Source organism: Hakea prostrata, chromosome 6, assembly GCF_041222555.1.
Source record: "Hakea prostrata isolate BN-2017 chromosome 6, UWA_Hpros_2, whole genome shotgun sequence".
NCBI lineage: Eukaryota > Viridiplantae > Streptophyta > Magnoliopsida > Proteales > Proteaceae > Hakea > Hakea prostrata.
In genome coordinates this window covers 36409977-36423654 of record NC_142605.1, presented here as the reverse complement: position 1 = coordinate 36423654, position 13678 = coordinate 36409977, and the positions used below count along the sequence as shown (strand labels likewise).

Sequence of the window (13678 nt, the reverse complement as noted above, 5' to 3'; positions counted from 1 at the left end):
TTTGATTCTTAATAACTCTTGGAATCATCTTGTAAATCACACAATTTACTCTTTAATTAGGTCATTCTTTTTTTTCTACAATTTATTTTCATAATTGTTGGTGCAAACCCTTTATGTATGGTTGATCTTGCCGTTCCAACACCGATATAGTACATATTGGTTTGAATAGGTTTAGATTGGGATCCTTTCATTGCTAAATTAATTCTAACTATGTAATTACTAGACAAAGAATTGTTAAACACCGAGCCAGTCGCTGCGATCGGCAGTTTGCCTTCAACAATCAAGTCAATCATAACTCTAAACTAGAACGTGATCCTTGAGTGGATGGCCACTCTTGCTTTCAACCGTAGAGAGGAATCAAATAGCTAAAATTGACATTAGAGAGAGTATGTTCTCGTTGGGTTTTTTTTTCCCTTCATGTTTTAAGATCCGAACTGTTGACGGACTTGGTATGCGCCCCCAACGTTTCTTCTTCTTCTTCTTTTTTGGTGAAAACTTTTTCGTCTCCCTCTTGCCAACAACTGTGGGTGTGAGTTTCAATTAAGTCAATTTTAAGAGACATTTCCTCTTTCTATGTAAATTTAAGTAATGTTTTCTTAATTAATTAGATTTTATTACTATCCAATAACATATCAATCAAGCAATCACGATTTATTGAAAAATGAAAAAGCAAGAAATTGAGAATTAAAATCTATTCAATAATTTAAATTTACAATTTTTGGGATTTATAGTATGAAACCTTTTGGAATTCAACTACTTCGAATTCAGTAATCAGTGATTTATGGTATAATTTTTATTCACTCATTTGCTTTAAATATATTATATTATTATAATTTTTGTAATAAATATTATCTGTTGGAAAGGGTGTAATCGTGGGAATCAATGAAGGGTATTGAAAGAATGTAATTGTCATTTATTCATTTATAGTAATTTACTATTTGAGACATTATTTATTATTAATAAAATATTTAATTAACTTAATACATAGGGGTAATAGGGGAAAACTAAATGTAGCTATCTTCTCTGAGTTCATACTTTTATAATAGTAGTATGATAGTATGATATGATAGTATGATATGATATAATATGATATAATATGATATGATATGATATGATATGATAGTATGATAGTATGATAGTATGATAGTATGATATGATATGATAGTATGATATTACGGGTAAGATTTACATGGGACCCATTAGGTGTTTCATTTTATATGAATTTAAAGGTGGGACTTATCTTAGTGTATGGTGGAAATATGTGGGACCCAACTTTTTTAGGGGAGGTCTTGGGTTCGCACTCGTTCGGCGGCATTAATTATATATATATATAAAATATCCCTTGAGGATGTAATTGTGGTGCACTTAAGTTGGCCCGGATGAACCTCATCAAAAAAAAAAAAAAAAAGTGGGACCCATAAATCTGGAATCTCCAAACTCAGTGGTAAGGGTGTTAATCGGTACAATACCAACTTTGAATATAAAAAGCCAGAACCGTACTTTACCGAATTTACATGGTACTGTATAGTTTTGGTATTTGTAAAAACAGTTCGGTATGGTTTCGGTATTTAATCAGTCTGGGAAAATAATTTAAACACGGTATCTGATGCGGTATAATTTTCATATGAACGAACCCATGCCACTTTTGTTATTCGTTCATTAAATTTCTAATGAAATTGCAATCAAACAATCAATAAAATTTGATATTAACATAGACAAAACAAATAAATCAATTAATAGAGACAAAGCAAATACATTTAAGAAGATGAGTGAAGGACCAAACCAAAAATTGAAATAGAGATAGGGTAAAGGTTAAGTGTTATAATTGTATATTTACATTTCTATTATTTAATTTAATTTGGTACGGTTTCGGTACATATTGATGGTATGAGTACTTGAAATTGGAACCGTATCGAAGAAATTCGGTTTCAGTATGTACGGTACAAAATTTTGAACAGTGGGATCCGGTGCAGTTTTATACAGTATAGTTCGGAATAGTTAAACGATTTCGGCATACAATTGACACCCTTACTCAGGGGGAATTGGTTTCTAAACATTGAATCCCGGCGGCTCATCCTCTTTTCAAAAGAGAGGTTGGTGGTGAACATTATGGTTTGAATGGGTGGTTCGATCTACTTTTCGGTCTAATCCAACCAGGACTGAAGGACCACATGCCCAAACGTCAGAGCCGTGTAAAGTATGAGCTGGCAGACTGACCTTACGCAAAATAGTACACACCACACAACAGTCCATCCCATGCCGCACGGATCCACCATGTGATTGGTATCAATAATCCAACGGATGAACATCGAAAATAGCATAAAGATTATCGGCTGACGAAATTTTTAAAAGAGACGTCTCTTTAGAAAATCATCTTTTAGGGATGATGGCCTAGAATATTCCACGTGTCGATCCATTAGCTTTAAACGTGCGAGTCACGCTAAGACAATGCGTCACAGTAGGAACTCTAAAACTTAAACCATGTCATACGTCCACGGTGGGACCCATAAATATACGGTCTGTTCCAAATGTCGAAATGTGGGTCCCTTAAGATTCCAAATATAGAAACCGGCTGAACCATAACCATCCATACACGTGTTTAGATTTACTGTAAGCCACGTGCGTACGATAAAGCACTACCACAGTACCACTACCACCAAATGTTTCATGCGCAGAGTTGATCAGGATCGAACGGTGAGGATACGCGACTGCATTGATTATAAAATATATGAGAGAAACAGCGAATGGTGACATCGACTCTTCCGTTCGGTCAAGGTCTTCAAGGTGAACGAAGGCTTTGGAACTTGGAAACGATGGCTTTTGGTAGAGGTTTAAATATCGTATCGGTAAAGTGATTTTAATGTTTGTATCGTATCGTATTTATATTGTATCGCACCATCAATATATTTGGGTGCAATCATGTTTCATATCGGTTATATCCAATACGGTATTGATTCGTACCGTATCGTATATCGTATCGTGACTCTTGACTTCCCTGTGACGGCAAAAGCGACTCCTTCAAGGTCTCTGTGTACGACATAGACTATATAAATACCGGCTCCTTCCTGGAAACGCCTCGGATTGTTGAGGTAATCGATTTATTTCACTTCACTGCGTGGAAAATTGTTTCCGTGTGCTTTATTTAAAGCCGGATTCAACCCTCTCTTCGTGTTCCAGAAGGCATAGCCAGAGATCTGTTTCGGTTCTCATCCTCGTTTCTCGTTCTTTTTCTCTATCCCTCTTTCTGCTGCGATCTGGTGCTTGATTAGTTGTTTCCCTTGTCTGATCTTTGAAATCCAAGAGAAATGAAGGTCAGATTTCTCTCTTTGCTTCTAATTCAGTTCTTATACTTCACTACTTATGCTTCCGATTTTTTTAAACACTTTGAGCTCATTCTTGCCCTAATTTTTTGTGGAAATCCCTCTACTAAACATTCAATTGTGATTTTGTAGCGTTTCAGTGGATTTGCATCAAAATTTTCCTCAGAAGTACTTTCAATTAGATAATAACAACTGTTTTCGACGAATTTTGTTTGCCTTTCTAGCTTCCTTTTTGTGTATTACTTTTGGGGCTTTTAGAATCTTGTTGGTTTCCCACTTTATGACGGGCTAAATATCAGATTTTGCACGACTACGAATTTGTTTCTCTTTTTTACTTGTTTGAATTTGAATCTAACTGTATCGTTTATTCTGCTGGCTTTGTTGCAGAAGGTGATTTTGAAGATAGATTTACATGACGACAAAGGCAAGCAGAAGGCCATGAAGTCAGTGTCTTCCCTTCCAGGTACTGAATGGTTGTTTTTCAAAATTCATGTTTTCTGTCTCGAAGTAAGATAATCCGGCGAGTTCAGTTGTAACACTTCTTCATTTGGTGTCTCCTTTTTTGTAGGAATCGATTCCATCGCCATGGATATGAAGGATAAGAAAATGACAGTGATCGGAGATGTGGATCCAGTTAGTGTCGTGGGCAAGTTGCGTAAAATTTGGCACACGGAGATACTCTCTGTTGGGCCGGCAAAAGAGCCTGAGAAGAAGAAGGACGAACCGGCCAAGAAAGAGGAACCCAAGAAGGAAGAAGCCAAAAAAGATAAATCAGCAGACGAGAAGAAGAAGGATCCTAACGATCAAATCGCCGAGCTCGTCAAGGCATATAAGGCTTATAATCCTCACTTGACAACACACTACTATGTCCAGTCTGCCGAAGAGAACCCAAATGCCTGTGTTATCTGTTGATTGCAAAGAAGTTCGCTTTGTTGGAAATTGAATCCATAACTCGCTGAAGATGGCGATGCCCTAGGGTCAAGAAACTGCTCATAGCAATTGGAGAGGGTATCGATGTATAAAAGAGGAATAAATGAAATTTTGAGGTGCATAACTTTTTCTTTTGTAGAAATTATTTTATGAATTGATCGTTATAATTCAAAGTGTGTGAACTGAAGAGACTCTCAAACTAGTACTTACTAGGAGACCTTCTCCCAAATTTTCTTCACTTTTGCTTCAACTTTTTTAGGGTTTTTGTTGAATTGGTATTAAATGTTAATAGTCTTTTTATGGGTAATGCAGTAATGGTCAATGGTTGAAGCTTCTCGATTTAAGGCTGTTTTGGTTGGTATCTGGAAGAATGTCTCTGTTCCAATCTGTTTCTCCCTCTTCAGCTGATTGCTTCACAGTTTATGCTTAATAAGCATTCAATTCTTCAGTTACTTCATGCTTACTGAACAGAATTATTCACTTCAGCAATTAGTCATTTCTAGTATATGTTAAGCTTGCCTCATCAATTAGAATTTGCCACCTAACGATCATTTTTTATATAAGTGCCGCAAGATAAAAAAAATAAAAATAAAGAGTGGTTGAGTAAATTATATTATTTTGTTATTTCAATCCACATCTGTAGATATTAATAAAATTATTCTAGGTGCACATTGTGCTTAACATTTTGTCAATAGTCAATATCCAAGATGGAATCTTAAACAGTTAATTCTGACATAAAATAATAAAACTATTCAGTTGGATCATATATGAAAGCCTACTTGGAATAAATAATTATTTCAATTCAAATGAGAGTGTCCAATGTCCATGCATGGTGGAAAGACTTCCCAAGCCCAGATGAGAGGTAAATCTTCTTGCTGTTTGACCTCTCTAATTCCGATCATGATCCCTGAAGGGTCACCCAACTTGGGAATCTAATCAAATTATGATCTTTGGTGGATTCAAGCATGGCATCATGGTGGGAATCAAATTAGAGAAACATATATTGGAATTTACTGTAAACAATTTATTTTTTTTATCAATTTCTTGGTAGACAAAGTTACTGTATACAAGACTGTTTGAAAAGTAGGCATAAGTACAAGAATTTGAAACATGTTCTCACCGTTTTTGAAGTGTTTGGATTTATTTGTGGATTCAAGTATAGCCATCATGGTGGAAATCAAATTAGAGAAACATATATGGGAATTTACTGTAAAATTTTTTGTTTTTTTATCAATTTTTTGGTAGACAAAGTTACTGTATACAGAACTGTTTGAAAAGAATTTGAGACATGTTCTCACCAAAGGCTTTTTTGAAGTGTTTGGATTTATTTGAAGTAAGGAGCAAACAGGGTCACCATTATTAGATTCCATACAAGGACAACAGGGTTGATGCATGTGGCTCTTAATAATCTTTTGTTCTCGCTTTCAGAGATATTGTGTTGATGGTAATTTGTAAGGTCATCTTTGATGCTGATTAGAGTAAATTATTTCAATTTTTTTTCTTCTGGGGGTGTTCTGAAATCATTTCAGTTTTGGTTTTGGGTGAAAAAGGAATTTTGTGAAGACTTGATATCCAAGAATATTGAGAGAGACTTAGAATTCAGCTTGAGAGCTTTCAAAGGTCTTTCCATTTCTAGAAGTCATTGGGTTAAAATTAATAGGTTTTAATGTTGAAGACTCAATCAGCTCATCCAAAGACTAGAATGTCTCTTTTATGAGTCTTCCTTTTCAGTGCCAAACAAGATGGTGGCTTGCCCACCGTCCATCCACTGTGTTTGTTGACGGAATGCCTTGGGTTGACTCTGACCCTTTAACAGCCACCTCCTCCAATGCTGATGTATTGAAGTTTTCAACTTAACAATTATTTATCGACTGAAATTTGTCAAAGAATTATGATATAAGTCAAAGATGAACGGCAAAGTCTGGAGGATTTCTTCTCCGCAAGTTGAAGCTTCCTGGATTTTTCTTTCTCGGACCTGATATGTTGAAATCAAAAGAAGTGAGCTTGGAAGAAGATATCAAAGTCATTTAGACGAATTTGAACTGACTTTCCCTTAACAATCTCGATTTGAAGTTCAACTTCAGTATTGTGCAATTATTATACAATACTGTACTGGAAAAGGTCGAGATGCGAAATTTTGATTTTGATTTTTTAATTTTTCAAAAGTATGATGATACATTTTTTAGAAATAGATGCTCCATCTCAACCGTTCATGCACAGCACCCAAACAATTTTACTCTATTTAGCGTTGAAGCAATTTTACTCGATTTATGTTATTATAAAAAAGCTGGTTGAAATTTATTTACCAAACAAAAGGAGACCTTAGATCGGTCAAAAATGGGGTTGGGATTAAAAGCTGACCAAAACCTATATAAAATATAATACCCGGTTTGTCAACGCAGGGTTGGTTGAGTGGTAAAGATCCATACTTTTCAGTGGATAGATCGTGGATTCAATCCTTGGGACGACATTTAATTTCCAGTATTAAAAAAACACCTTTGCCTTTTTAAAACCCCGGTTTGACCTTTCTGCCGAAATGGCCTGCTAGGGACTCTTTGAGATCTTCGTTATTAGTGCTTTGAGTAGAAAGTGATTCTTGGGATGGGATGGGTATCCTGCGATATGGACATCCAAACATAGCCTTAAGCGGAAGGATAAAATTCAAGAAAAAATCTTCTCTTGAGCTTCTGCCAACTTTGACCGGTTCGTATCGTCTGGACTAGTTTATGCATGCTAATCGTATGTTGATACCGATGTGATGAGTGGATCGGACGGTTTTACTCTTATATTTTCATCAGTACCCTTAGAACCGTGTTGTATCGGTTCAATCCAAAATTCCAAATACAAAGAGCGATACGTATCGGTAGATATACGTACCCATGAGGTTAGGTTTTCAGCGTTGTATCGGTACGGCACAAGCAAGTAGGTAGCCAGCTAGCTAGCATCTTCCCATCCAAAAGTGGATCATTCCATCCACATCAGCAAACTTTGGCTTTATTTGGGACAATTGATTTAGAGGTAAGGTTGACAGGGGCCTAGAGCACGCGATATAAGGACAACTGATAATAGATTAATACGTTCCATGTCATCATCATTCCATCACATGTCATGCGCCCATTTATATATATTTATTGGTTACACAAATTTATATATATATTTAATAAATAATATTAAACTCTCTAGCCTAATTCTTGAGGAAATGAGATTTTTTTTTTGGTAAGATTGAGGAAATGAGATTAGTGTTTACAAAACAAGGCGAGGACGGCCAGACACGATCAAGCTAAAATTTCTTTGACTAAATTTGAATATATGACCACTAGCTTTTACGTTGATGTCATGAGAGATCACAAATGATATATATCATTTGAGTCTCAATTTTCTAGCCATATAGATCTATGATTCGCTTACACTTTTCTATCAATATAAAGATGTATGTTAAGGGTTTATTTTATATTTTTCATCATTTTTCATTATATGAAAATTTTATTTTATAATATAAACGCTTATGACCTCTCCTCTTTAGTCTTTACGTTGTGGTAATGATTTATTTAGCATTATGACCTAATTTATCGTAACGATTTTGTCCATGGATAAAATTATTTCGTGAATCGGATTTCATTCAATTGTCAAAAGATCCATTGCATGTCTGAAGTAAAACTTTTGTATAATAAATGTATAGCCATGTTAAGAAGGGGGTATCTCGGTAGATCTAACGTATGATTCATTTTGTTTAAACTCAGAGATGAACCTCTCTCCAGATATATGGTGGAGAAGTGTGAAGAAAGTACAAATCTCTATCTTAATGAGAGGTTGAAAGAAGTCCAAACTCCTGTCATTCTCTTCCTCCTGAAACCTGCCCGGTTCATGTAACTGAAATCCTTTCCTCCCAACTGTTTTTTAACCTATTAGTGTGCAACATTTCTCACTAAGTAGAATTTGTGGATAAAATTATTTTGGCAGGTTAGGCCGATTAGTTCTTATCTAGTTGTCCTTTTTCTCCACTAATTAATCATCTTTTGGGTGAAACTAGTTGTCTTGTTGCGATATCCTTTAGTTTAATGGGCCTACCCATCAAATTTCCTTATGTTTACGTTCTCTGCCTGAGGGGTTTTTTCTTCTTGTCTCTTCGGAGATATACAAAGAAGACTAGCATGGCCTCTACGTGAGGAATGAGGATGACACCCACAAATTGAAAATTTTTATTTTATTTTCTTCTTGATTATCTTAATATAATAATCATTACTTTTCATTTGAAAAGAAGAGAAATTCCATCTCTATTCATCTCGATTCTGAACAAGATATGAATTTAAGATCGAATTGATATTTGTGACATTAGAAGATTTCTATGTATGAAATCATACCCACATGTTTTCTTGATCTGTGGAAGCTATACTTACACCCAAATCAGCAAAGCAGCAAAGCAGCTACTAGAAAAGAAATAATACAGGTTAATTAAGTGATTTAATAAGTAAGAAAAATCTGGAAAAAATCATCTCTGGTTTTTCTCATCCTCCTTCCACAGTTCAGGCCAATTCTGCTGAGCTTCTTCCCACCCAAGAAGCGAACCCTTCTTCTCTGGATCCCAATTCGTAGATAGAGTGCCATAAGCAAGGCCAACCCCAGACGTTCCAAAGGCTAGTGTTGCAATCAAGAAAGGAAGCCAAAGTGGTACATCCCAAATTTGTTGTTCCTTGAGTTTATCAAATACCTGCAACAATACTAGACCGGTAGCCATGGGAGAGCCCACGAAGAACAGGATCCGAACTAACATTCTCTCAAATATAACCTCTGGGATACTATCTTTATCATCATCATCACCACTACCATTAATATTACCTGTGTTCTTCACACCATCTCTTTCGTTTCTCTTGTTCTCAGGTACTGTAACCGACTCTCCTCCAAAACCTTTGGCCTGTGCGTGTAGCTTCAGTGTCCTTTGAGTAGTACTGAAAGTAATGTGTTTGGTGTTGAAGAGCAGAACTAGGTTAGATGGTTTCTTAAGATGGAGAGGTGAAGATCCTACACAAACCAGAGTTTCCATGTTAAGCTATCTGCTCCAGTTCTGCTACCCATCCATGTTTCTAAGTAATTTGGATTGTGAACCCAGATGCGATAACCTTATCTAGAAAAAACGTATGGCTGAAATGAGTTGCCTGTTTAATTTGAGAGATATTTTGAATTTCTATCTATTCATTTTTCTGTAATTAGTTGAACAGCCTCGGTGGGTTTGGGTATATCTTGTATTGGCAGGTTCATATATATATAATTACATTTTGACTGTATTTATTCTGCTATTTATTATTAAAATAAGAGACGAACAAAAAGTAACACGGTATAATTTTGTCCAATTATGATAAATTCTTTAACCGTGTTTTGCTTGTTTGCTTTCTTCTTCTTCTTTTTTTTTTTTTTTTTTTTTTTTTTCAACAAAATTATGGCTGAAAATAAAATTGAAAGCTACATCGTTTTAAGAGAACATTCATATGAAATGAAATAAAATGACATTATTAATCTCATTGAGGAATGAAAGAATGTATACACTATAATATATATACATTCCTTTCAGACAAATTACGAGTTTACCCCTAAAAAAGAAAAGAAAAGAGAGGAAACATGCTAGGATTTGGCCTTATGTCCTGGCACTAACAAGGGGTGAGTGTGGTGACAAAATGCTTGGTGACATAATATCTTCCATCGGCCTTCGTGAGAAGCTGTTTAGACGCCCAAGGTTAAAGCCCTTCTTGGGGCGTTTGTTCCTTTCTGCAACCACTTCCTCTCCTTCAGGTTTTCTCACGAACGCTTGTATTCTCTTCAGAGCTACTTCCATTGTCTTATCATCCATGTTTGCAAAGCAAACTCTAAACCAACCTGGCTCCGAGCAATGGAAAGAAGAACCAGGTGAAACATTGAGCTTAACTTCATTAATTATCACACGCCATAAAGCCATTTCTTCTTCAAATGTTGGTTTCTTAAGCATCTTCCTCAGATCCATCCAGCAAAAGAGACCTGCATTGCTTTCTAAACAGTCGAGCTTCACCTTACGAAGCTCAGTTCTGATGAAATTATACCTTTTCTCTAACCTATTTGCACTCTCAACCAGGAATTCTTCCACAAACTTGTCATCTGATAACATAGATGCAATAAGGTGCTGTGTCTGTGTGGAGACAAGCCCAAAGCTTGACATCTTACGAGCACAATTCACAACTTCATCATTATATGAATAAACTATCCCAACCCTAAAGCCTGGGATGCCCATGTCCTTTGAGAGACTATAAGCAATGTGGATTAGGTCTCTATTGCAGTCACCATCTTCCTCTATTATCTCTGCAATGCTTATGAATTGGTGTTGGCTGAACACTGTTGCTGCATATATCTCGTCGCAGACTAAGTGGATGTTCTTCTTGTTGATGAAGCTTACTAGGGTCTGCAGTGTGTCTCTGTCCATGAAGGTTCCTAGAGGGTTTGATGGGTTGGTGATGAGAACTCCCTTTACATTGATGTTGGCTTCTTGGGCTTTCTCATAAGCTTCTTCTAATGCAGCTTTGGTGACTTTAAAACCATTAGAGCTCTTGCAGACGATGGGAATTAGTTGCACTCCTGTTCTCCATCTCAAATCTCGATCAAATCTGCAATTGGATGCTCAGTCTTTTAGTAATTTAAACACCACACCAAAAGAAAAACATTTAAGACGAGATTATAAATCATTCTGTATATAAGAAGTTTGGAGTAGCCTCCAATTAATGGATATCAAAATTTTCTTTCCCCTTTAGACAACCTTTCAAGTTGACAATTGATGAACGGAAGATATTTTTTGTTTGAACAATCTGAGGGCCCTTTTTTTTCCTGACCTTTTTCATTCTTTTTGACATGTTTAATATCTATTTTAAATTATATTTTTTTTTAAAAGAATAGAAAAGTCTTCAAAATTCATAATAGACTTTATAAAGAAGAAATATATAAAATTCTAAATACATGTTGAGAGTATCATAATAAATAAATTAAAAATAAATAAATAAAAATATTTATATATTATTGTTTCTCTTTTTTTTCTCACTTCTAAGGCATTTTTTGGTATCAGTTCTCATTATCTATTAAGCCTATTTAAAAGAAATAGGTATAAGAATTCATTATTGGTCATGAATGATATTAATGGTTTGGTGAATTTTGTTGAAAGTAATTATGATATGAAAAATAAATTTGTTGTCAAAATAAAAATTATTAGTAAATAATAGTGAGCAAGTGATTAAAAAGAGGGGGAAAAAATGGTTTTTTATAAAAAAATGTGTATTGATTATTTTACTCTCATCTTAACCATAAAATTTTAAGTAAACTTGTGCATAAATAAAGAGAATGAAATTCTCACCATAATTCATAATAGACCAAAAGTTCATTATGGATTTTGGGAGTTTTTCTATTATTTTATATAAAAATAAAACTGATAATAGATGCCAAACAACTTAAAATAATGAAAAACCTTATAATTGAGAATGATAATTGATACAAAAAGAGCCTAAAGTAAAGATCCATTCTCAATTTTCGTTATTAATATTATTTTTTTTTTATCAAGTTTTCATTTTGCAAACTTATTTTTCATTTCATGATTTGATTATGGAAAAAAATTATTAAATTATTTTTTTGACAAAAAATAGACTCTTCACCAAGCCACCGCCTATGAGTTGCCGGCTCATTCTTCAACAGGCACACGGTCAGAGTCTTGGTTTCCTCCCATTGCTTGAGAGCTTACGGTTTCATGTTTTATTTCACTCTTCCCTCACGGTACTACTTCACTATCAATCATTTAGGAGTAATTAGCTTCGCAAGATGGTCATTGCTGATTCACACAGGATTTCACGTGCCCCATGGTACTGGGTTAGAGCGTATGTTAGTGATGCTTTCGGCTACTGGACTCTCGCCAGCACTCTACCGCTTCGCCTAACAGCACAACGTATTCATTTATTTTAAATAAGATAAAATAAAGAATGACTATTGATAGGAAAAAGACCACATGGTACAAACAAAATTTTAGTTCCACTTAATTAGCATTCTAAGTTTTTCTTTAACCACTAAAGATGGATTTTATTTTTTAATTATATTTTAATTTTGAACGCATTGCAACTTTGGCAATTCAAGCCCTTACCTTATGAACTACAACAAAACGCTTGCATGGGTGGGGGGATTAATCTCTCTCTCTCTCTCTCTCTCTTTTGGAAAGGGGGGATTAATCTCTCATGCACTAATTAATCATGAACACAGCTACCTAATTAATCCACATTATTCTTTTAACCTCTCCTTTTTTTATTCATTAAAGCACGAGTTAAAAACTTAAAAACAATGGAAGAAGAAGGAAAAGACACACGTACGCTGGGTAATAAGGTGAGGGGACCAGGAAAGCATCACCAGGGTCAGCTAAACAAAAGGTGATCATCTCGTTAGCTCCAGTGGATCCTCCACCCATAACTATGCGATCTGGGTCGAATCTCACTCTTCCTCCTCTGCTTCTTCCCATAAACTTCGCCATGGCCTGTCATTCAGAATCAATAAATTAACTTTGATCATCTGATATATATAAGATTATGAATATGTTATGTAATGTCTAATCAGCCTAGCAAATGGCTTGATTCAAGTTAGTGTCATTAATTAATTAGTTTTAGAGCTTTTGTCAAATACCTAACAGAATAATGATAATAGAAGAAGAATTAATTTAGGTTCTTTCTTTGCTTACCTCTCTGAAAGCTGGTAAGCCATGGTAGTCCTGAAAGTTTGCCATTCCCTTGAATTCTTTTATTCCTTCTTCAGTGCAAATAGACGCTTGTGGGTTTCTCTTAATCCAACCTTCTATCAAGTCAAAGCAAAGCTGCAAGAGTAATGAGAAGCAAGAACGTTAATTACTTTAGCACTAATGCATGGAAATTAATTAAACCATGACTCAACATGATGAAGTGGGTTTTGTTCAAACCTGGTTCTCTGCTAGACCCATCTGGATAACTCCTTTAGGGTTCTGTGTTTTGTGGAAAGGATCCTTGTCGTAGGCTTTCCAACCATCAAAGTATGGGGAATCTTCGCCATGTCCATGGCCAGTTGCAATCTTGGATAACAGTTGCTTGTGTGGCTGATCACTTGACTTGGAACTGAAATCCATAAATGTAATGTAAAGCTAGAGAGAGAGAGCGCGCGTTGAGAACTAACTGCAATGGGCCCTGAGTAGGTCGACCAGTGAACTAAAGAGATGGGTTACTGAAACCCAGAAACGTTTTCCCATTTATAGACAAATGCAGGTGTGACTGGCCAAAGAAAAAGAACTTTTCAAAGCTCAAGAATTCAAAAAAGGAGAGGCAAATCTTCAAATCCAAGCAAATTAACAAAGAGTATGTTTCTAGTAGTAGTTTCAATGCATCGATTCAACTCAAAACATAAGGCACGTGTAATTT

General features: G+C 35.4%; 3 protein-coding genes across 3 annotated transcripts; 1 reads left to right on the top strand and 2 right to left on the bottom strand.

Moving 5' to 3' along the window:
* The first annotated feature begins 3070 nt into the window (after positions 1-3070).
* On the top strand, positions 3071-4374 carry LOC149013751 (heavy metal-associated isoprenylated plant protein 39-like). Its single transcript, XM_089160037.1, has 3 exons — positions 3071-3311; positions 3708-3783; positions 3889-4374. The coding sequence occupies exons 1-3, from the start codon at positions 3306-3308 to the stop codon at positions 4230-4232; spliced, it is 426 nt and encodes a 141-aa protein (XP_089016163.1). The 5' UTR covers positions 3071-3305; the 3' UTR covers positions 4233-4374.
* Positions 4375-8242: 3868 nt separating this feature from the next.
* LOC149013750 (uncharacterized protein PAM68-like) lies at positions 8243-9356 on the bottom strand. Its single transcript, XM_089159202.1, has one exon. The coding sequence runs from the start codon at positions 9289-9291 to the stop codon at positions 8740-8742; it is 552 nt and encodes a 183-aa protein (XP_089015328.1). The 5' UTR covers positions 9292-9356; the 3' UTR covers positions 8243-8739.
* Positions 9357-9879: 523 nt separating this feature from the next.
* Positions 9880-13436, bottom strand: LOC149013749 (1-aminocyclopropane-1-carboxylate synthase-like). Its single transcript, XM_089157812.1, has 4 exons — positions 13207-13436; positions 12973-13104; positions 12611-12771; positions 9880-10876 (listed from the first exon to the last, which is right to left on the bottom strand). Exons 1-4 carry the CDS (start codon positions 13387-13389, stop codon positions 9880-9882), a joined length of 1473 nt encoding a protein of 490 aa, XP_089013938.1. The 5' UTR covers positions 13390-13436.
* Positions 13437-13678: the final 242 nt, after the last annotated feature.